This window comes from Schistocerca americana, chromosome X (assembly GCF_021461395.2).
Source record: "Schistocerca americana isolate TAMUIC-IGC-003095 chromosome X, iqSchAmer2.1, whole genome shotgun sequence".
NCBI lineage: Eukaryota > Metazoa > Arthropoda > Insecta > Orthoptera > Acrididae > Schistocerca > Schistocerca americana.
This window is the reverse complement of record NC_060130.1, coordinates 991294375-991320282: the sequence shown is the minus strand read 5'-3', so window position 1 is coordinate 991320282 and position 25908 is coordinate 991294375. Positions and strand designations below refer to the sequence as shown.

The following is a 25908-nucleotide window of genomic DNA, read 5'->3' as shown; positions in this document are numbered from 1 at the left end:
CCCATGCAACTGAATAGTCCCTCATTTCTATTTTCATTGTCAGTTTAGCACTTGTTATTTTTTTCCCCTCCTGCAGGGTAGCTATGGCAGTTACAAACTATTTTTAGACTGGTTTTTATTTTTCAGGTTTCTGTATTAGGTCTTTTAAATTTTCTTGTGCATACCTAATTGAACTTATCATTGAAGGGGGGAGGGGGATTGGCTGCTGTGCACAAACAGCTGGACCAGTATTGGTAGGCTGCTGCCTCAGGATGAGATGACAGTGAGACATCTAGAAGACAGTTGTGACAGTTCATGTGCATCTAATGTCACCTTCCACCTCAAATATTTCTGTGCCATCTGATTTGCATGACACAATCCTTTTCACTTCTAGCTGAAGGTGAATGGCATGTCCAGGTTTTATGTTTCTGGGCAGAAGATGCATGTGGGCACTCGATGCAAAGCTGTGCCTTACAACTTGCCAGTAAATAACAAACCATTGTCTATTACTGAAAAAATATTTGAGTCACCTCATCTGTTGAGATTGAAGATTTCTGCAAGGTCCAAGCATGCTCTCAAATGGCACACAAGTACTTTTTACACAATTTCTGCCAATCTCTGTGTTGTCAGTGGCTGTAGAGTAGCCATGGGTCTGTGAGGCATTATAGACATAAATTATCCCACAACAGCCTGTGTGCAGAGTATCAAGAATTTGTATTAAGTGAGAAATCTAGAGATATTCATCACCCCCCCCCCCCCCCACCCTCCCTACTTATCACCCCCATAGGGATCATGAAGATGAAATTAGACTGATTACAGCACACACAGATGTATTAAGCAGTCATTCATACTGTGGTCTATATGTGATTGGAACATGAAGAAACCTTAACATGTGATAGCATACTAAGTTCACTTTACCATGCACTCCAAAGTGTAAAGTACGTATGTCGAAATATGTAGTGTGTGTCATCAGGCCTGTGCTGCACTGAATACCCACCACTGTCACTGTGTCAAGGGTGTGAAATCCTACTGGGAAAACATATGTATGTAATTTTCACATTCATGTGTTCTTCTCATCCTGGTCCCTGGTGTCATGTATACCCTGTACTGACAGATATTGGAGGGGGGGGGGGAGGAGATAGAGATTATATAACAGTTGCAGAAAGTGTGAGAATTTCTTTTAGAAGTGCATGCCATGTCCAAATTGGCAATACATTTGTTCCTGTGTTAATGGATATGGGAGAAATTATTGGGTACAGATGTAACTGAGGGCGGAAGTGAACAGAATGGTCATTATTATCGTGTAAGTATGGTTTATGGATTATAATAAAGTATTTGAATGGATAAAAATTCATTTCGTATAAGGTTCTTGGAAGTAAAATTAGCTGTTTGTATGACAGCTATAATCAGTGATGAAGTTGGGAACGTTTCAAACAACACTTGTAAGTTCATTGTCTGTAGAAGGCTGTGCTGGTTGAGTTCTTTCTGTGGTGAGATAAAGAAACAAAAGTCCAAAGTGATTTCAATGTTGCAGATTATTATTTTTGAGGAGCATAAGGCACAGTTAACTCTGGTCCACAAGAATGTGAAGCTCACTAATTGACAGAGACTAATTACCCAGAAGCCCTTGAAGTGGAGGCACAATTTGAGGCCAGAGAGTGACAAGTCAGTGGAAATAAGAAGTCAGTAGTTACGAGAATTAAAAACTTGTGTGTGAATCACATGTACAGTATAAAATGTTTGTATTTGAGTAATGTTTAGTCCAGTTACTAAGAAACTAATAGAACCTTTAAGAACTGCTATATTATTCTTCATGAACTATAAGAAAACAGTGAAGCAGTAAATAACATCAATGCTTACAAGTGTAAATTGAGTACAGTATGTGCTTTAATGTGCATTGTAATATTGGATTTTCATGCTTATTTCATTATTTAGGGCCATGACCAGATTCTACCAGCACATACAGAAACTGACACCAACCCACTTATGTAGAAAAATTTTGTAATAGAGCCACAAGAGGAAAAATTATGTAGTAGTACTGATGACAATTATTTAATTCTGGTCCCTTATGTAAAAGCAGTGCCAGTGATGATGATAAATGTTTCAAATCCTACATGTACGTATATACTACACACGCCACGTAATGGTGTATGGTGTAGGGGAAGGTACGTTGTGTTCATTGTCACAACTCCATAATCAGGTTCCAGTCTCAAAAGGTGCATAGCCTCCATGTGACCTAGAATCTCTCTGATTTTATCTTCATGATCTTTTCACAAGATATACATAGGAAGAAGCAAAATATTGGTTGACTCTTCTAGAAATGTACACTCTCGGAACTTTAACAGCAAACAACACCGTTCTGCTGAATGCCACTCTTGCAGTGTCCTCGACTGGAGTTGGCTGAGCATCTCCATGGTGCTTTCACAGTTACTAAATGAACCTGTAACGAAACGTACCTCTCTATTTTGGATTGGCTCTATTTCCTGTGTCATTCCCATCTAGTACAGATCCCAGATATATGAGCAGTATTAAAGTATAGGTCAAACAAGGGATTTGGAAGCTATCTCCATTGTGGATGGACTACACTTTTTGAGGATTCTTCAAATGAATCTCAGTCTGACATCTGCCTTACCTGCAATTAGTTTTATTGATTGTTCCACTTTGTCATTCCTAATGCATACTCCTAGATATTTTATGGTTGTCATTGTTCTGAAATCATGGGCACTTTCTGCCTATTTATGTGCAATATATTTTATTTGTGTATGTTGAGGGACAACTGCTGATCTCTGCACCAAGTATGTCATCTGCTGGTCTTCCTGCATTTCGCTACAATTCCCTAATATTTAGACTTCTCTGATACAACAGCAGCATCTGCAAAAAGCTTCATGAAACTTCTGACATTATTCATTAGGTCCTTTATGTATATTATGAAAAGTAATGGTACTCTGGCACTCCCTTGGGTTACACCCAAAGTCACTTTTACTTCTGAAGATTTCTCTCCTTTATGAATGACATGCTGTATTCTGTTTGCTAGGAACTCTTCAATCCGATCACACATCTGCTCTGATATTTTGTCCATTAGGCAACAGTGCTGAACTGTGTCAAACGCCTCCTGTAAGATAGAAACATAGCATCGAGCTGGGTGCCGCCGGTATCTACTGCTTTCTGGATCTCGTGGACAATCAGGGTGGGCTGGATTTCATACGATCATTGTTTTTGGAACCCATGTTGATTCCTGTAAGAGAGGTTGTTGGTCTCAGGAAATATAGTAATACATGCCCATAAAACATGTTCCAAAATTCTACAGCAGAGCAGCGTCAGAGATGTGGGCATATAGTTTTATGTCTGTTCGGTGATCTTTCTGGAAACCTATATGACTTGCACTTTTTTCCAGTCACTAGGAACAGTTTGCTCCTTCTCCGATGTAACAGTACATTGCTCTTAGAAGAGGAGAAAGTTCTTTTGCATACTTGATGCAGAATCTTATTGGTATTCCAGCAAGTTCAGTAAACTTCCCTGTATTGAGCAATTTCAGTTGATTTTCTGTCCCCTGGTCGCTTCTTTCAATACTTGTCATTTTGACATTATGCTGTGATTTGGAGGAGGATCCACAGTAAAGTCTTCCTCAGTGGAACCACAGTACAGTCTTCCCCAGTGAAACTACTTTAGAAAAATTGAAGAAGTGAAAGGAGTGATCTATATTAAACTTGAAAAAACTTTCTATAGCCAGTGAGTGAGCTTTCCTTCACGGTAGACGAGAGTCATATAGAATTTCTTGAAAGAATTTCCACCATTTGACTATTAATTGTTCATTTATTTTACGCAATCATGATATCGGTCTTATAGCATTTGAAAATGGTTATAAAGCCGAAATCATGATTGTGTAAAAAAATGAACAATTAACAGCAAACAGCAGAAATTTCTTTTATAGAAAATTATAAGCAAGTTCACATGAAGTAATATTTATGAATTACGACCAGTTTCGACAGTTTAAGTCTAAATATTAGGGAATTGTAGTGAAATGAAATGCAGGAAGACCAGCAGATGACTGATACTTGGTGCAGAGATCAGCAGTTGTCCCTCAACATACACAAATAAAATATATTGCGCATAAATAGGCAGAAAGTACCCATGATTTCAGAACAACAAACTTATGTATAATGTTCTGTATATTCTCCACTATGATGATGACATGGCACGAGTGATAAACTCGTAATGGAACACAATTTATATCCAAAAATATTTTGAAAGTATGAAAACATACAATTTCCTTCTTGCAACGTCAAACAGAAAATTTTATCACAAATCGTGATGGTCGATGCATTCTGTGTAAATGCATTACATTACAGATCAGAAGATGACAGTTTCAGCTGTCGAAATCAGTTCTCAATAATAAATATTACTGAATGCAATCTTGCCTATAAAATTTTTTTTCGAGTTTTGGAAAAAGATGTTTTAGTATTTTGCCTTTCTCTCTGTCATTGTATGTTTCAGTGCCATTATGGTCAGTGTGTGTCCGAACTGTTGGCATTGACCCATTTATTTATTCAACATAAAACCATAACTTCTGAGGATTTTCTGTGAGATCAGGGGATGGAATTTTACTTTTGATTTAATTGAACTCTTCATGCATGGCTCTCATTACACCAATATCGGCTTCGGTCAGTTTTTGTCTGTCTGTGGGCTTTGGCTATGTATAAATTTGCAGTGAATCTCTCTCTCTCCCTCAAATTTTCTCAGCACATACCTGTCTAAGGAAAACTGCACAATGCTCTTAAACTTCGTCTGTGTATTCTGAACATTTTCGGTCCTGGAAATGAAAGGTTCCTGTTGATCACTCAGGAGATCTGAAATCTCTCTTTTTTACATTTGTTAAGCAGAAATATCTTCCTTTCCTTACATCCTTATTTACAGTTGTACTAATGATGCTGTAATGGCCTTATGATCACTGATGTCCTCTTCTGCATTGAGTGAAAAATATCGGGCCTGTAGGTAACCAGATTCATTCTGATTAACTCTCAAGGTAATTTTTGGATAAGTCATTTAGAATAATTTCACACAATTCCCTTTCCCTAGTCTCATCCTAATCAGTTGAGTCTCCCAATCTAACCGATGAATTGAAATCTTCCAGTACTACAACATGACCAGGGACACTTATAACCTCTTCATTGAGTGCCCCTAAATTACATGCACACAACAAGGAAATTTACTCGAAATCCTCTCCAAATTTTCCCTCAAATATTCTGCTACTACCGGTTCTATAAAATCATCTGATGAACAAAGTTTCATCCACCTTTCTGACATATGTGTCAATTGTAATTTAACTCTTATTAACATTCTCTTTCTCTGATGTATCATAATGCTAGTCTGCCTAATTAATAGGGCTGTAACAATATTGTGAAAATGATAGTTGCTGCTCACCATATGCTGAGTCACAGAAGTGCCTATCCACAAATCAGCATCTCCACTATATGGTGAGTAGCAACTATCCTTTTCATAATATTGTTACAGTCCATCTTGGGTTTTCCATTATTAAATTAATAGAGCTGTTATTTTTCCCTGTCTGAAATCAGAACTTGGCTAATCGGACCTGTGGAGGGATTTCCCTAGCCTAAAAGACCCACACCACACATAACTTCATTACCCTACTTCCTAAATGTAGTTCACAGCTGAGCTATTAAGAGGAAGTCAAAAAATTTTCCATCTGATAGCATTTGAAAAATCTGTGTTCAAGGTAGTCACAGAATAGTCTGGGCCTCTGGTTTAAGCCTTCCACTTCGGTCCAAACCAGAGCACCACAGTTGGTACTGGGAACGATGCTGCAAAATTCTATCTCTGCTTCCACCTGCATGTGAGGCTAATTGTCTTCACCAAAGCAGCCAGCTGTCTGTAGGAACTGAGGATAGCCTGTGAACCCATATGGAAAGTGTCATTCATGCTAATACGAGTCATGATGACACGTGTACCCAGTGCACTCAGTTGCTACTGGCAGAACTCCCTCCACATCTCAAATATGACACAATACAGTATCAATATTGTGAAAAGGATAGTTGCCGCTCACCATATATCGGAGATGCTGAGTGAGTCACAGATGTGAGATGTGCCTATCCACAACTCAGCATACCCCCCCAAAAAAAGGTAACGGTGGACACTGACCTTGCTTCCCATCCTATTTTGCTTAGGGGCTCCGTCCTCAACCTGATGTTGGAGCTCTCAATGACAAGCTGTCCCCTACTCTGTAGGAATCAGCACGGGTTTAGAAAAAGACGGTCGTGTGAAACCCAGCTCGCGCTATTCGTCCACGAGACTCAGAGGGCCATAGACACGGGTTCACAGGTAGATGCCGTGTTTCTTGACTTCCGCAAGGCGCTCGATACAGTTCCCCACAGTCGTTTATTGAATGAAGTAAGAGCATATGAACTATCAGACCAATTGTGTGACCGCTACGGTCGCAGGTTCGAATCCTGCCTCGGGCATGGATGTTTGTGATGTCCTTAGGTTAGTTAGGTTTAAGTAGTTCTAAGTTCTAGGGGACTGATGACCACAGATGTTAAGTCCCATAGTGCTCAGAGCCATTTGAACCATTTTTTTGAACCAATTGTGTGATTGGATTGAAGAGTTCCTAGATAACAGAACACAGCATGTCATTCTCAATGGAGAGAAGTCTTCCGAAGTAAGAGTGATTTCAGGTGTGCTGCAGGGGAGTGTCATAGGACCGTTGCTATTCACAATGTATATAAATTACCTTGTTGATAACATCGGAAGTTCACTGAGGCTTTTTGTGGATGATACTGTAGTATATCAAGAGGTTGTAACAATGGAAAATTGTACTGAAATGCAGGAGGATCTGCAGCAAATTGACGCATGGTGCAGGGAATGGCAATTGAATCTCAATGTAGGCAAGTGTAGTGTGGTGTGAATACATAGAAAGATAGATCCCTTATCATTTAGCTACAAAATAGCAGGTCAGCAACTGGAAGCAGTTAATTACATAAATTATGTGGGAGTACGCATTAGGAGTGATTTAAAATGGAATGATCATATAAAGTTGATCGTTGGTAAAGCAGATTCCAGACTGAGATTCATTGGAAGAATCCTAAGGAAATGCAATCCGAAAACAAAGGAAGTAGGTTACAGTACGCTTGTTCACCCACTGCTTGAATACTGCTCAGCAGTGTGGGATCCATACCAGATAGGGTTGATAGAAGAGAGAGAGAAGATCCAACATAGAGCAGCGCGCTTCGTTACAGGATCATTTAGTAATCGCGAAAGCGTTACGGAGATGATAGATAAACTCCAGTGGAAGACTCTGGAGGAGAGACGCTCAGTAGCTCGGTACGGGCTTTTGTTGAAGTTTCGAGAACATACCTTCACCGAAGAGTCAAGCAGTATATTGCTCCCTCCTACGTATATCTCGCGAAGAGACCATGAGGATAAAATCAGAGAGATTAGAGCCCACACAGAGGTATACCGACAATCCTTCTTTCCACGAACAATACAAGACTGGAATAGAAGGGAGAACCGATAGAGGTACTCAGGGTACCCTCTGCCACACACCGTCAGGTGCCTTCCGGAGTATGGATGTAGATGTAGATGAGGTGTCCTGTACTGGCACAAATATTACCTTCAGCAAAGGGCAACTTCTCAAACCTGTTTTTATAGCCTAAGGGGACAGCCTTATGACCAGAACCCACTTTTGTCTTCTGCCTATAGATGCACTACCTCACCATTGTTCACTATTCACTGTCAGGTGAGTCTCGAATGGCCAGGACAAATGGCACTGTGACACAAGGGATCATAGGTGATGCTATAGGCATCTAAGGTTCCAAGGCATTCCTCTGATACATCAACACCACTGCAGCCAAGGGCAGCAGCCTGAAGCATGTTGACCATGGTCTACACAGATGGTGACCAATATTCCTACATCCGTTCACAAATGCTGTTCTGATCAATCATAATCAATGTTCATCTATACCACAAGGAAAAATACATAAACATGTTTAATAAATTGACACTAGTCAACACAATTAAATACACTGATACTGTTAAGTTCTTCACTGAAGCATGTGGAAACAAACACTAAATTAAACACTGTGTATGAACTTAAATTGTTGCCGCTCCTTTGTGTCCACTTGGCTCTACGGCTGTGACTACTTATAAAGTATAGAAACCACTGAGATGTGAAGTATCAGTTTGTCTTGGATTCCCCCCCCCCCCCCCCCCCCCTCCCCAGCTTTGCATCATTTGGGGCATCGAAAGAGAATCCTGGGAAAAGGTGCATTATGATTACTGTCTATTTCTGCAATGTTAATTGTCATACTTCACTGGTAAAGAGAGAGCTGTTACAGAATATTTACTATTGTGAAACCAGTTGTTACCAATTAAAAATTGAGAGTTTTATCACCTAATTCTTATTATGTAAAGTTATGGATTGACAAATAATAGTAATCTCTGCATTAGTGAAAGATTTAAGAAAGAGAGAGTGGAAGGGAGGGATAGTGAAGACGAGTTCTTATTCCTTATTTCTATCGAGCCTATTATGTAAGGTCTGTATTAGATTCGTTTTACTTATAAAACAATTTTTCCTTTTGTTTCTGTAAATTGGATCAGCCATTCTTTTGATGTTCACAGAAAAAAGCTGTTGGGAGTGATCTTTATGAGCAAGTGTTCTACTCCCTTGACCTCATAGAAAAGGATTATTTTGGGCTGCAGTACACTGATGCAAACAATGTGCAGGTACAACACTCGTATATTTTTGCTTGTAACATGGTTTTTTTGGCATTCATTACAGTGCTGATGCCCACCACATTTTTAACAATCTATCTTTACTCACACAGTAAATATTAATATCTGATTTTTTAAATTTTATTTTCACCTGAATTGTGTATCTGCAACACAAAAATTTTTAATACAAACAAGATGTGTGTTGTTCATTTTCAGCATTGGCTTGACCCAACAAAGGCGATAAAAAAACAGGTGAAAAGTAAGTTCTCCCATATTATAAAACTATTTTTTTATTCTATATCACAATTACCTATGAGTTTTGAACTTCAAAGAGTCCCTTGTGTAAAGACTGTTAGTAGACATAACACAAAGATACTTCAGGGAGGATATCCACACCAATGCCTATATGTGACATTTTTACCACTTGGTTGGCACTATTGCACAGGTTTTGCTATATCCGTGAGTAGCCGGAGATCAGCACCCACAGCACCAGGAGAGAAACGGGTGAAAGCCACAGGTTGGAAGGGCCACCTGTGGAAGAGAACATGACACTAACTGGTAGTGGAACCACATATAGCTGAATGATGGCAAATGGAAGACGGACAAGGACAAGCCAAAAGCAACCTATGCAAAGGAGGTACAAAGCAGAAACTTTCGCCACAACAATAGTCAATGGGGCAAGAGCAGACAGGCACAATCCAAATTGCAACCTAAGAGAGAGACCAACTGCCAAGTGAGGTTGGTATCGAATAGTCCAAGTACAGCGATGATAGTAACTGACAGTGTCAGATGTGAATACAGAACTGACTGATGCGATACTATGCCCTCTAACAGCCTTCTAGGTCAATTTTGTCCAGTAATCATTCAACTTTGGCAGAGCCAGATACCAGAGGTTTCTTTGTGAATTATGATGATCACATTAAGAAACACATTGCTTCAAGTTTTTCTAGATTGTGTGCCCAGTGTTGGGCAGCTGGATGCCCATGGGCACAGGTGGGTGGGAGTGTGCAAACAGCTGATCCGTGGACAGGCGGCAGACAGCTGGCCCAGAGCCTATGCGGCAGTTTCGTACTGGCCAGGTACATGCAGGAAGGACTGGCCAAGCGATTCATACATGCGCAGAATCCGTGTAATTGGGCTACTTGTAGAGTAGCCTATATTAACTGCGGTAGTCTGTGAGAGAGTTGAGACAGCATAGGATCAACCTGCATCACATGCTAAAATGTATTTGGACACAATCTAAAAATGAGCATGGAAGACACATTGATATCACTACTTAAGTTAGCTTTCACAGTTGCGAAAACATAGTGCAAGAAGCAAAAGTAATAGGCCTCAGCTCTCTTAAATTAATAAAACTTTTATCCATTCTGGATTTGGAACACTGCAACTGTCTTGTTAAAGGTTTCAGGAATTACTGCAACCAATCACCGTTTGTTCTTCGATTTTTATTTATTCATGACCAGTTTCGAATCGCCTGGCGATTCATCATCGGATGATACAATTTAGTTTGGAGTATTGTGGGGGTCATGCATCTGTGGCAAATATAGACGAGAAAGTGAGCACTGTATGTGGGAAGAATATTAAGATTGTAAGATTAATTTGATGGTATTACTCACCGTTTTTATTCTTGTTGCAAGTACTGCTCTGGAAAACAATGTATGCTTTCCAGTATTGTTAAATATCAAGTGATACAGGCACTTTTCCACCGATGGTGATTCCCACATACTTTCAAAATATAAACTAACCATAGAGTGTGCTGTTGTTGTCTCCAAAGAGTTTTGTGGAGGCAGAGATTTTCTTTGCTCATTTTTCGTTTTGTTTGGCATTCGTAATAAAATATATATTTATTACATAACTTTCTTTCTTTATAAAAATTAGTATTATGTTTTTACATTGCAATTTTTTTTTCTTTTATGCTATTTACAAAATCTACAACAAAGTGTATAGGACAATATTTCTGGTAGTGAAGTTATGTTTGGCATGTTTCTCATTGCTGAATAAAGAGGGTAGTATAAATATGGGGAGGGGGGAAAGGGGAAGGGGGGAGGGATTGAGATATTTGTGTGTGTGTGTGTGTGTGTAAAAAAGAGGTGGAGAGGATTGTTTTTAGGTGTGGTATGAGCGAGATGGGGAATGGGTATGGGAGTGGATGAGTACAGTACTTATTAGTTTTTCAAATTTAAGGACACTTTAAAATTTTGGAAGAATGGGTTACTTGCTAAATCAATTTGTTCATTTAAGATGGTGCGGGGTGTTTCGTTGTTATGCATGAAAATTTCTAGATGTTCCAAGAGGTCCATTTTTATTCCTTTGTCTATGATGTGTAGAATGCTGATGTTGGTTTTTATGTCTGTGATTGAATGACTGTTTTGGGCAAGATGGGCTTCAAAAGTGGATGTATTTAAACTATTAAAACAGAGTGCGTCAGTGTGCTCTTCATATCGGATTTCAAAATTTCTTCCTGTCTGGCCTATATATTAGCAAGAACAGCTGTCACAAGCTAATTTGTATATACCTTATTTGTGATATAGTGTGCTGGTTGTTTTAATGTTGTGAATTATTTTGTTTTGTATTTTGTTGTTTGTGTGGAAACTGATTTTGACTTTGGGTGGTTTAAATAGTTTTGCAAGTTGATATGATACATTAGCAAGGAAAGACATACAGACACATTTAGTTTCTTCTGGTGCTGAGGAAAGTTTTGTGGATGGTTTTTGCTTAGTTTTCATTTTTGCATCTACTTCATCAGCTATGGTTGGGTCATAAGCATTGTTGTGGGCTATTGTTTTTGAAATGTTTAGTTCTTTGGTTTTTACAGCAGGTTCAGCATGAATTTCATTTACACAGATGAATGCTGATCTGAAAAATGCTAGTTTATGCCAATTTGGGTGGCGTGATGTATTATTTATAACATCTGTTGTTGTGAGTTTCCTGTATTTTTCGAATTTGTGTTTGGTGTTGTGACATGTTACGTTTAAGTCAAGAAAATTAATTCCCTGTTGTGTTTGGTGTTCAGCTTTAAACTGTATTTTGGGATGTATATTATTTAGTTTATTGGCTGAGTTTTCTATTTCAGTTGCTGTTCCATTGTATAGTATCAATGTGTCATCAACATAGCATTTATAATAAATGACTTTGTCTTTTTCCATTGGATTATCTTTAAAGAATTTGTTTTCCAGATCGTTAATATAGATTTCAGCTAGTAGGCCAGTTAAACCACTGCCCATTGCTAAACTGTCTTTCTGAATATAGATTTTGTTATTAAAGGAAAAGTAATTGTGAGACAACACTAACTCAAGCAAATCCATCAGTTCATAGATTCCTATGTTACTTAGCTTTTTATGATGTTATAAGTTCTTTTTGATTATGTGGAGTGTTTCTGTTACAGGTATGTTGGTGTACGGGTTTACTATGTCGAGGGACGTAAATTGTGCTGTTGTGGGAATAGTGATATCTTTTATGCTGTCAGTTAGTTCATAGCTTCTTTATGGAGTAGTTGTTTGTAAATGTGTAGGATTTACAGAGAATTTCATGAAGTTTTTTGGTTATTTTGTATCCAGGACTGTTTATTGAGTTGTCTATTGGGTGTAGTGGGTGGCCTTGTTTATGAACCTTGGGTTGTGATCTGAGCTTTGGGGCTGTTGGGTTCATTATTGTGCAGTGTTTGGCTTCAGTAGTTATTAGGAGGAAGTTGCATTAACAGGTTTTTTTATTTTGTTTTGGTAGATTGGGGTAGGATCAGATTCTAGTTCAGTTATGTTGTTATTTTTTTTTTAAATTCTAATGTTTTGTTAATTTGCTCTGATTCATACATTATTACAGCTGTATTGGTTTTGTCACCCTTAACCACAAGATTATTATTATAAACTAGTTAGTAATTCGTTTTAATGTTGTAGCCTCATTATGAGTAATATTTTGGAGTTTTTTTGTTTTCATGTTTTTCTTTATTATTTTATTTGCTTCATGTGCAAGAGCATTTAGGTCATTTTGATTTAGTTTTGCTGATAGGCAGGCTACCTTTGTGTCAGTTATTAGGTCTTTGACAGTGTTTTCATCAAGTTTGGGGGAAGTATTGTGTTTTAGCCCTTTATTTAGCAAATTTAGTTCTGTGTTGTTGAAATTAATGTTTGTTGTGTTTACTACCCTCTCAGAAAAATTATGTTTTCCATCAGGTAAGATGGAGTAGGAGTTGGCGGATTTTTTGGCAATGAGGTTTGAGAGCTTTTTCTTTTGTTTGGACGAAATTTTCAACATTTCCTTATCCACAGATTGTTGAACTAACACTCTGAATGTTACAATTTGGGGCAGCATAAGGTGATTGCTTAACTCTAAGTGCAGCCTGTAGATGTCTTTGTTGAGTAAGTCTTTTTGTTTATAATGAGACCTAATTTCATTTTTGATCCATGTGACTCTGCATTTGCTTTTGGCTGCCTGAGCCAATTTAGGTCATTGATTACAACTTTGGCATAATTAGGAGTAATGTTTTCTAATATGCACTGCTTATTGAATTTAATAGCAAGAACAGTTTTCATTAACTTCAGTTTATACTTTCGGTATGTATTCGTTGTTCCTTTTACCTGACTGGATAGCAAAATAAAACTTTTATCCATTCTGAATTTGGAACACTGTGACTGTCTTGTTAAATGTTGCAGGAATTACTGTAATGAGAAACATGCCAAACATAACTTCACTGTTATTGTAGTGGTGGTGGTGGTGGTGGTGGTGGTGGTGGTGGTCTTCAGTCCTGAGACTGGTTTGATGCAGCTCTCCCTGCTACTCTATCCTGTGCAAGCTTCTTCATGTCCCAGTACTTACTGCAACCTACACCCTTCTGAATCTGCTTAGTGTATTCATCTCTTGGTCTCCCTCTACGATTTTTACGGTCCACGCTGCCCTCCAATGCTAAATTTGTGATCCCTTGATGCCTCAGAACATGTCCTACCAACAGGTCCCTTCTTCTTGTCAAGTTGTGCCACAAACTCCTCCTCTCCCCAATTCTATTCAATACCTCCTCATTAATTATGTGATCTACCCATCTAATCTTCAGCATTCTTCTGTAGCACCACTTTTGAAAGCTTCTATTCTCTTTTTGTCCTAACTATTTATCGTCCATGTTTCACTTCCATACATGGCTACACTCCATACAAATACTTTCAGAAACGACTTCCTGACACTTAAATCTATTCTCAATGTTAACAAATTTCTTTTCTTCAGAAATACTTTCCTTGCCATTGCCAGTCTACATTGTATATCCTCTCTACTTCGACCATCATCAGTTATTTTGCTCCCCAAATAGCAAAACTCCTTTACTACTTTAAGTGTCTCATTTCCTAATCTAATTCCCTCAGCATCACCTGACTTAATTCGACTACATTCCACTATCCTCGTTTTGCTTTTGTTGATGTTCATCTTATATCCTCCTTTCAAGACACTGTCCATTCCGTTCAACTGCTCTTCCAAGTCCTTTGCTGTCTCTGACAGAATTACAATGTCATCGGCGAACCTCAAAGTTTGTATTTCTTCTCCATGGACTTAAATACCTACTCCGAATTTTTCTTTTGTTTCCTTTACTGCTTGCTCAATATACTACCAGAAATATTGTCCTAAACACTTTGTTGTAGATTTTGTAAATAGCATAAAAGAAAAAAAAATTGCAATGTAAAAACATTATACTAATTTTTATAAAGAATGTTATGTAATAAATATATATTTTATTACGAATGCCAAACAAAATGAAAAATGAGCAAAGAAAATCTCTGCCTCCACAAGACTCTTTGGAGACAACAACAGCCACACTCTTTGGTTTGTTTATATTTTGTAAAGTATGTGGGAGTCATCATCGGTGGAAAATTGCCTGTTTCACTTGATATTTAACGATACTGGAAAGCATACATTATATTTTCCAGAGCAGTGCTTGCAACAAGAATAAAACCAGTGAGTAAACCATCAAATTAATCTAACAGTCTTAATATTCTTCCCACATACAGTGCTCACTTTTTGTCTCTATATTTGCCACAGGTGCAAAACCCCCACAATACTCCAAACTAAATTGTATCATCTGATGATGAATCACCAGGCGATTCGAAACTGGTCATGAATAAATAAAAATTGAAGAAAAAACTGTGATTAGTTGCAGTAATTCCTGAAACCTTCTTAAATTAATATTTCCAATTTAATGGTGAAATGGAAATGTGATGCAGCAATTACAGATGACTCAGCAGACCGCACTTTTTACTTGCAGAGACTGTCAAGTATCAAGAAGAACATTCTGACAAATTGACTACCTTCTGTTGCTGTTTTTAATGAGGAGTTTAACTCTGTGTTAGCATATTTTGCTAGAACTATGTCGTTTTGACTCTTAAGGATGGAAATTTATTTTTTGTGATTTGGCGACTACCCTTAAGCCACACTTCAGTGACGATGTGATGGTATTATAAAACACTGATGAGATGTTGCATGCAGAGCTTACTGCAGTATATTGTGTAGTGTACCGATGTATGCGTGCACACTCTGGATATGTCTTACCAGCAACAGCTTATGGACTGTATAGAGCCCACCAGTGAGGTTGTGCTGCAGAATAGTTTACAGGAGAGAACTATAGCTTGGATACAGACTCACATGGTTAAAATTCCATCTGGACAGTTAGGGGCTGTTTTGAAATGCCAACTTTGTGCCATGTGTCAGTGATCCACATTATATGCGTGGGTTTGACAGAATTGTAACAGTGAGAATGGGGTTTCTCATGATCATATCCTTGTGTAAATGTTCTGTCTTCTTGTCACATAGAACTAGAGCAAATAGAGCAATGATTACCTCCCTTATTTTCGTCAGGAGCTGCAGGGGAGCGTTTGTCCACAGTATTGTATCTCCCAGGAGAGTCTATATTGCAAGATATTGGAAGTAGTCTCTGTGTTCATAAAGCACAGAAATACTGCATTTGAAGATATATTAAAAAGTGTGCCATGACATGTACTTGAAAAGTATGTAGTAGTTGAAAGCTTGTTGTTTGATCCTCATTTAATAATTAGACCTCTTTTTTTTATGGGTACTGTTATTTTCACCTCTGAAAATACTTGATGTATGTGAATATGGCCATTCACAACATGGCTCAGTTTTGACGTTAATTTGCAACTAACTGTGAGCAAGTTCTCAGTTTGGAAGTAAGTAAGAGCATACAACTTCCAATAAGAGTATACTCAGTAAGGAACTTTGATGTTCAAACTGACCTGCAGATCATATTGTTATGGATGGTGATAAAGGATACAGTCTCATACTGTACATAGGTTCCACTGGTGTACAAAATAATTAATAAATAACAGACAAGATCCCATTCTTCACCTTGTCTTATTCTCTACTTTTGTTGTACGTTTTTTCAAATTATGTAGTGTTAATGGAATAAATGTTAAAGTAACTATGCATAATGGGTGTGGGAGCTTGAGCAGCATAAGACTCTTAGGGAAGATACACTAGACTGATATATTCAGTGCCACATTCCTTTAATAGTATTATTTGTTTTGAGTGTTAGTTCATTGCAATTGTTGCATTACACTCTCTCATTTGCAGTTGGACCTCCATACACTCTGCGCCTGAAAGTTAAATTTTATTCATCAGAACCAAACAGTCTTAGAGAAGAACTGACCAGATACCAGTTCTTCTTGCAGCTGAAGCAGGACATATTTGAAGGACGTCTAGAATGTCCTTACCAGACTGCTGTGGAATTAGCTGCTCTAGCATTACAGTGTATTTATTTTTTCTTTCTTTTCTTTGTAATTCTAGTTGACTCAAGACTTACAAAAAGGTGGTAAATGTGTCTTCAATTAACAGCACCTGAAATTGTGTAGTAACCTATACTAAGTATTTCATGTAGCTTCTGGTATTGTCTGGTGGTTGATGTACTTGCTCATTTCTATGCATGTGTGATAGTTCTCACAGTGATTCAACTCCATGCTATTTTTTATTGTTTTACTACATTATTATTTAAATGTGCTGCTGTTAATTGGACCCTTAAGTACATAAATGCATGTGTTTTATTTAAATATTAACTTGAACAAAATGAAAAGGATAAATGAAAGACTAATCAAACTGTTGTTTAAGTACATAATAATTACTATCTGGAATAACATACAGTGTTCTAGCAAATAGCAATACAAAAAATTTATAAACAGCCAAGCTTCAAGGACTGCGGTTGTCTGCTAGAGTTAAGGGGAAACCTGTAAAATAAGAAAGCCACTCAAAGAATATACCATCTGGAGTGAGGCAGAAAAGGTTGAGAGAGAGAGAGAGAGAGAGAGAGAGAGAGAGAGAGACTGACTGACTGACTGACTGACTGACTTTCTGCTGCCACTAATTCTATTGCTGCTGTGTCTTCTTATTCTCCTCCTCCTCCTTCTCTCCTCTTCTTTGCGTCATTATTCCACCAACACAAAAATCAGCAATAAAGAGGACAAAATACAGATAAAATCAGTATGCGTAATACCTGCTGCAATATTATCATGTATTGAAATTGAGATGACAGTGTGAAATTTCATATTACGATTCTTTGCACATATTATATAGATGATTCATTGTAAGTGTAGTGTTGGCAGAAGAGCCAACACTGTGTTTCTAGAGGATGCCGAAATGCACGTTTAATTACACGCTGACTGGCGTGAGGTGTGGAACAGGACAATATCTTGAGAATTGGAAATAAAGTACGTAGATGATATAATACTCAACTTTAATCCACAATTGTAGAACATCTCTCTTGATGATACATGCTTCACATAATAAATATCAATTGAATACGGCGCCTTGCTAGGTCGTAGCAAATGTAGCTGAAGGCTATGCTAACTATCGTCTCAGCAAATGAGAGCGTATTTGTCAGTGAACCATTGCTATGAACGTCGGCTGTACAACTGGGGCGAGTGCCAGTACGTCTCTCTAGACCTGCCGTGTGGTGGCGCTCGGTCTGCTATCACTGACAGTGGCGACACGCGGGTCCGACGTATACTAACGGACCGTGGCCGATTTAAAGGCTACCACCTAGCAAGTGTGGTGTCTGGTGGTGACACCACAGTAAGAACAGCTAAAACAGATAGTAGAGGCTTATGTTTCTGTAGTTGGAATTGCAGCTTATTCATTAAAAGTATACACAAAATTGAAATGTAATCCTCCAACTTATAGAATAAATAATTTTCTTGAAGAAACCAAAAACAGAGCTGGTAAGAAAACTGGATGACTGTAGAGTGATTTGGGACCTAAAGTATATGAGGAGTTGAATATTATTTCTATGTCATGAATGATAATTTGTCCTACACCCGAGGTCTTACTTTGCTTTGAAGTGAGTGACACATGAAACCTGTCATGAATGGCAACAAATCTTATGCAGCTTAGTTGGTTTAAACTGTGTCCGGTTTTCCTTTCATAATTTACAATAACCAGCTCAAAACCCAAGATGGACAAAACTCTCATCACTAAAAGTGTTGGAGGAAATAGGGGGAAGGTGATATTCATTGATGTAAAGTATAGTGCAGGACATACCAGATCTATTTATCTCCCTCTTTTCTTCCTCTGTCCTGCTCACTCATCAGCACTCATCTTGTACTCATTTATTATCATGAAGGCTCTAAATGGTTATTCTACACTCTTCATTGTATGTTAGAGCCATCCAGCACTCACAGTGTTTTATTATTTTTGAATAATTCCTATCTTTCTTTTTCTATCCAGCTGTCATCCTCTCATGATGTTAATAAAATTCTATCATAAACTTTTAGACATTGTCTCTGGCATGCCCAAAATCCAGCATCTCTGGAATTGGATTGATTAATATTACATCTAATGGATATAATAATTTTCTGGCTTCTGATCTGCTGTGTATGGAAATAACCATATTTTTTCTCAAAAGTAAATAATGTTTCTTATTTTCAGGTATTGTCATGAGTTAAGTTAGTGTGACACTTAGATGTCTGTGAACGTCTTGGTGCTTTTATTGTTATGACACGTCTTCCTTTTAACTTCATTCCTTACAAAAATATATGTAGTGCATTAAGTTATAAGCTTACAGACTAGAGTGACTGAAATTTTGCAATGTAAATCAGTTGTCTGCTTTCCTAATGGTGTAATTTCTTTTGGCTGTAGCGGAATTAGGTGATTATGATGAAGCTGTTCATACTCCAGCAGTGGTGTCTGAATTCCGCTTTGTTCCAAATCAAACAGAAGAGATAGAAATTGCTGTGTTGGAAGAATATAAAAAGCTGGGGTAGGTTATCAAAAGTCGATGTAAACAAATGTTTAATATATATATACAAACAACTATAATTTGTGTGTTTCAGCCTTGATATAGTATTATGTTTGTACCTATATCTGGAGCACCTTCTACAGAGATCTAGAAACACATCACACATTTAAACAATATGGATTTCAAACTCTCACAGCTCAGCAGCAGAATACCAGAGTAATTGTTGAGTTAGTGTTCGTATGTTCACAGTTTAGTTTTAATCACACTGCAACGGTGTTCACTACTTTCGTAATCTACACTAATTGGTGAGCACCTCGTGGAGCACAGCTGGTAATGACTGAGTGCAATTTGGAAAAACCAGAGATTATTGGCAGTTATCTACATTTGCCACAGAAATTACAATCCAGCTTACAGAATTTATATTTATTTTTAGTGTGTTAAACACCTGTCACTCGCCCAATAGCAAATGCATTGAGTAGTACGTTCCTCATTTTCGGGAATGTTGATAGATAATCAGAGCCCTGGCAAATTATACCCAGAAATGAGGGACATCATAATCAAGAACCTTACCACCCCTCATAAAGAGCTATTCCATCATCCACTCAACCTGCACAACGTCCTGGTCCATCCCTATACCCCTACTACTCCCAACACCTTGCCACAGACCTAGGTGCAAGACTTGCCTATCCACCCACCCAGCACTTCAGACACCATTCTTGTCACAGGCTTGTCCAACACCATTGGAGGCAGGGCCACCTATAAAAGCAGCCATGTCATATATCAACTCTACTTCAATCACTGCACAACTGACCAGCTGTTATCCAAAGTATATGGCCACCGCCAAAGTGTGGCCAAGAACAAAGTTGACAACCCAGTGGTATAGCATGCAGCTAAGCACAACATGCTTGATTTCAGTTGGTGCTTCACAACTCATGCCATCTGGATCCTCACCTCCACCACCAATTTTTTTGAATTATGCAGATGAGAACTACCCTTGCAACGCATCCTTTGCTCCCAAAACTCTCTTGACCTCAGTCTCCGTTAACCCACTGTTTCCATACCCTCCATCCAACAGTTTCCCCTTCATATGAAACTTCCTGGCAGATTAAAACTGTGTGCCGGATCGAGACTCGAACTCGGGACCTTTGCCTTTTGCGGGTAGGTGCTCATTTCACTTTCCCCATCCTCTGTCCTGTCACCATCTCCCATTCCATTTCTCCATGCCAGCTTCATCGTGCACTGCACCACACCTTTTCCGGTACATGTGGGTCATTTAGCTACTCACCCCAAACCCTTTTCCTGCTTCCTGCTGCTCCCCATGCCACACCACGCCACTCTATATGACACAACTCCCACCCCACCCCTCCCTGGTACACCTGGCAAAATGCAGTCCCAGTATTGTGTGTCCGGGGGGGGGGGGGGGGGGGGGGTTGTGTGCGTGCTCTAGCCCAACAAAAGATTTAGCCTGAAAGCTAGCAAGTTGTTCTCTTTTGTGTGTGCCTGTTGATGAGTCAACACTGTACATTGTACCAGAAGTTTCCTTATTATATTTAAGTGCATATCACTAATACAAAGTGGATGCCAGCACAGCATTGAACATTAGTTGACATCACAGAATATAATTTCTTTCTGCAATTTGCCTAAAAGTAATTTAAGCAATTTGAAAATGTTAGCTACTCATACAATGTGCTGTTGTCAACAAATATGATGAGAGTACAAATACAACAAATTTTGTTAAGGGATCCTAGGTATGTAACATCAAGTTTCATTGCAAAGAATAGTTCATAATGTGCATCTTTCTCCAGATGTGCTGTACTCTGGAATATTTTTTTGTGTATGCCGTTCCACAGCTTCAGTAAATTGCATGAAATGCATTTTTTTATGTGTGTGGTCCACCAGAGCTAGAATTCAATTGCAATTACAGTGGAACACATATATAAAAAATACATTTCGTGCTTTACTCTGTTTGTCTTCCCTTTTCAGAAGAGGTTAAAGTTTGACACACCTCCCACATTGAATATCAATTCAACACATCTTTCTGCACTCTGCAGCAATCATAAGAGGTAACTTTAAGTAAAGGAGCTGTCAACCTCTAGTTTGAATACAACAGTATTTCATTACACATCCGTCTATTGTTGGAGCTTGATGCCTGTCTTCCTGAGACTCAGAAACTAGCTTTTTTAACTATTTAACTACCTGTAGTGGTTAGCACACTGGACTTGCATGCCTTGCTCTCCGTGACCCCCTCCCCACACGCATGCACACGCAAAGAAAGCAGGTGTTGACAGATGCGAAAATTATCAAACTATCAGTTTAATAAGTCACGGCTGCAAAATACTAACACAAATTCTTTACAGACTAATGGAAAAACTAGTATAAACCGACCTCGGGGAAGATCAGTTGGGATTCCGTAGAAATATTGGAACACGTGAGGCAATACTGACCCTATGACTTATCTTAGAAGCTAGATTAAGGAAAGGCAAACCTACATTTCTAGCATTTGTAGACTTAGAGATAGCTTTTGACAATGTTGACTGGAATACTCTCTTTCAAATTTTAAAGGTGGCAGGGGTAAAACACAGGGAGCGAAAGGCTATTTACAATTTGTACAGTAACCAGATGGCAGTTATAAGAGTCGAGGGATATGAAAGGGAAGCAGTGGTTGGGAAGGGAGTGAGACGGGTTTGTAGCCTCTCCTCCATGTTATTCAATCTGTATATTGAGCAAGCAGTAAAGGAAACAAAAGAAAAATTCGGAGTAGGTATTTAAGTCCATGGAGAAGAAATACAAACTTTGAGGTTCGCCAACGACATTGTAATTCTGTCAGAGACAGCAAAGGACTTGGAAGAGCAGTTGAACGGAATGGACAGTGTCTTGAAAGGAGGATATAAGATGAACATCAACAAAAGCAAAACGAGGATAATGGAATGTAGTCGAATTAAGTCAGGTGATGCTGAAGGAATTAGATTAGGAAATGAGACACTTAAAGTAGTAAAGCAGTTTTGCTGTTTGGGGAGCAAAATAACTGATGATGGTCGAAGTAGAGAGGATATAAAATGTAGACTGGCAATGGCAAGGAAAGTATTTCTGAAGAAGAGAAATTTGTTAACATTGAGTGTAGATTTAAGTGTCAGGAAGTCGTTTCTGAAAGTATTTGTGTGGAGTGTAGCCATGTATGGAAGTGAAACATGGACGATAAATAGTTAGGACAAGAAGAGAATAGAATCTTTCTAAATGTGGTGCTACAGAAGAATGCTGAAGATTAGATGGGTAGATCACATAACTAATGAGGAGGTATTGAATAGAATTGGGGAGAAGAGGAGTTTGTGGCACAACTTGACAAGAAGAAGGGACTGGTTGGTAGGACATGTTCTGAGACATCAAGGGATCACAAATTTAGCATTGGAGGGCAGCGTGGAGGGTTAAAATCGTAGAGGAAGACCAAGAGATGAATACACTAAACAGATTCAGAAGGATGTAGGCTGCAGTAAGTACTGGGAGATGAAGAAGCTTGCACAGGATAGAGTAGCGTGGAGAGCTGCATCAAACCAGTCTCAGGACTGAAGACAACAACAACAATAGAAATGACAAGTGACCCATGTTCTGCATTATTTGTGGGGGGGCTTTTTGAAGAGAAATATACCAGAAATCAGAGACCAAAGTTTCGAAAAATGTGTTGTTAATGTCAGTATTGTAGATCATGCACTTGGCATTTAAACAGGCTGCACACTTAAAATATTTTTAATTATAAATCAAATCCCCTCAGATGTATGAGCATTTACTTGTGAGCAGAAAGCTTGTTGCCATAATAACATAGATGTCCTTGGCAAATTAAATAAAAGCTGAGTCTGCCATCTTCATTCAGAGTCAGGCAAAAGTACATGCAAGAACTTCCCAAATCTAAAGAAATTTATGTACAGCAGTCAGTCAGAATACACAAAATGGTTTACTTTATTGACTTCTTACAAATCCATTGTTACTGTAGTCATCTGTGTGCCCTTGGTGCTACACGTAAAAAGAAGAGCTAGTGTGTCATCTGAATTCAGCCAAAGATCAGCAAGTGGAACTTATTTGGCTTCTTTAGCTCCTTCAGCAGATGGTTGAATGCTGTTTGTGTTATGTAACACCACTTAGCTAATACCTCTTCCCGTTTTCTCTCCAAGCTTTTCTCAGATTTATAATTTTGTGCAGTCTATCTGGACAGTAATTTGTTTACAGTAATTAGTATATGTGACGGATCTTCAGTTCCACAGAATTGTATTTGGTGACCAATCTGACCCCAGCACATAGCTACTGCTGGTTTATTGTGTTGCCTAGATGACAAAAGCTCTTCTTTTTCTTGAAGTGGGTGTTAGTGCTACTTTTGTGAGTTTCAAAGCTTTTATTTTATGATACATTTTTGTTCAGTGATGATTTATTTCCAACAGTGACATGAAAACCACATTGGTAAATATGAACACATCTCATAAATATTAGATAATGGGATAAAGACTATGAAAATTTCAAAATGGTTTAAGTTTTTTGTTTCAATTGGCATGAAGTCCCACTGAATTATCCCTTGTAATTTGTTCTTTTTTAAATTATTATATTCTAATTATTTTGCAATTTTGTAGTCCTCTCAACATTAATATTCCATTTTTACAGTGGGTTCTAGGGCAATTGAGAATCTAGTTACATTACTTCATGAATTTTTGTCTTATAAACATATTCTATCCAGGTACTACAGTTGCTCTTTCATTCATGCCATTTCACAGAGAATTCCTACCATGGAATCCCCAGAAACATCACTTTATTCACGTGGTAGCTTATAAAGTAGATTATTAAGTGTCCAGAATAAATTCCAAGCAATAAATGCACAATCTAAAAGCAGAAAGCAATGAACATAGCAAGTCTATTACATTTAGCAATGTGTATACCGGCTGTACTGCCATGCCATCTTGTTCATTTTATATAAATGTGAGTTCTTTCAAGAAAGAACAGTGTGACTCACAGTGAAAACTATAGTAAATATTTTATAGGTAAATTACTAAACCATCATTTAACCCAAGGTTTCACTTGATATACGTATATAGCGAGGAGACATAAATAAATAATCTTTCATATAAAATCACAGTTACAGTGGAATTAATTTCATGAAGATGCCTGCCCTCAGTGATTCTGTTGTAAATGACTTTCTGTTTATTTTACTCTTGTGGTTATCTCTTGAATTCCAGAGGACTGACTCCTGCCCAGGCTGAAATGAATTACCTAAACAAAGTGAAATGGCTTGAGATGTATGGAGTGGACAACCACATAGTCTTGGTAAGCTTGAACTACAGTTTTATCCATTTATTATTTTATGAGTCGCTAAAAGTGTTAAACAATGTTAATACAACTACCAAAACAGGGATCAGCAAGGTTGAAGCAATAACAGGAAAATCACACAACCTGAGCTCGTATATGCTTTAAGATGTCACTGTTGCTTTTGGGAGAGTGATTGAAATAATCAGCTGTCCTTCGTCTTACTGTTTCCCATTAGAAGATAAAGTAATTGTTACCTGCCAGTCTTCTGTTCACTGACCATGGAGTCGTAAGAGCTGTTCTCTTACTGCAATATTTTAGATTGGCAGAATTACTGATATAGAGAAATGAGGGAACAGGGGGAAAGCTTCAGGCTAATAACGCAAAGCACTTTTAAAAAATCAAACAATGTCGTTCATCTAAAACACAATGAATGGGGGGGTAGTTTCATTACACAGTTAGAACGAAATAAACCCACAAGCCTAGATTACTTGGCATGCAGCAATTTTGCTGTAGGAAAATAAAAATACGTGGAAAAAAATTAAAAAGACAAATGATAACTCGTACAGTCCATAGAGAGTGTCATTTGGTGTCTTTATATGAACTTCTGTAGGTAAGTAATAAGAAAGAAGATGGTTAGCCACAAAGAGTTATGGATATGATTGCAAAAATAAACATTGTGACAAATTGTACCACATCACCATTGAAGAAATTGTGGTTCTGGCTGCTTGTGTAGCAAGAGGCATAATCGTGTAGTAAAACTGACTGAAGCAACCATGAGCATACTATTGCAAAGCATCCTAACTAAAACTGAACTGACTCTGTACAAGGCTACTTCCAAGCTGCTGGAAGCCAAGCACATTTCCACTAATAATAAAACTGTAAGACCATCATGTCTCTCTGTTTGAATACTCTTATCTCCAAAACTAGTATACAAATTTTCATAGGGGTTTTGACAGGAAAACTGAGCATAACTTGGTGCCATGTCTAGGCTTCATTTCAGGAAGGAAGGAAGGAACAAGAAGAAGAACAAAATTGCAATTTAAAGTTTCGTCTGCTCATATTAGTAGTTTGAATGTTTAATCAACATGACATAGTAAATAAAAGAATGAATAGATGATACTGTTAGTTGAGTAGTACACCAAAGAACCAATAGACAGTGCTGTTAAGTTTTTAACTTAATGAAAGATGTATTTTCGGAAGTTTACATTAGTGACAGAACTAAGTGCTGCAATCTTATTTTTATGAATAAAAACTAATAGCAAATTTACTTGGCTAGGATATATGGATTTACTGATTTTGCTTTCTGTATTAAAAACAATGACATTGCTTTGCTCATTTTGATAGGTTTTATATACATTTTTTGTAGGGAAAGCAAATTTATTAAGTTTGCTTTGTGATTTGGGTGCTTGCTGATTACATATTGATTTCGTTTTGTTTATGAATAAAAATACTAAGAAAACAATAGATTCTTTCTTAATACACCAGAACAGCTAAAAGATAGAGGACAATGCTGGCTGAAGAATCCATTGAAGATCGTGAGATGAGAGTCACTGTGACTCAAGATCATCAGGCTGTAACTCGATCTTTGGAAATTCCTTCTGAAAGCGAGGCATGACATAACTCTGAGAGTGTCGTACATAACCTTTATCCCCAGAATTCACACTTACAGAAACTTTTCACCAGTGTTACGTCATATAAGTGGAAATTTT

The 25908-nt window shown here is 38.0% G+C and overlaps 1 protein-coding gene across 2 annotated transcripts in view; it reads left to right on the top strand.

Moving 5' to 3' along the window:
* The window catches only part of LOC124555219 (band 4.1-like protein 5), a 144189-nt gene that overhangs the window by 20324 nt on the left and 97957 nt on the right, over nt 1-25908 (top strand). For both annotated transcript variants that reach the window (XM_047129073.1, XM_047129072.1), the window contains exons 2-6: nt 8611-8715; nt 8920-8962; nt 16264-16440; nt 18817-18937; nt 24130-24217. In XM_047129073.1, the coding sequence (XP_046985029.1) occupies nt 8611-8715; nt 8920-8962; nt 16264-16440; nt 18817-18937; nt 24130-24217 (534 nt within the window). The remainder of the gene's footprint in view (nt 1-8610; nt 8716-8919; nt 8963-16263; nt 16441-18816; nt 18938-24129; nt 24218-25908) is intronic.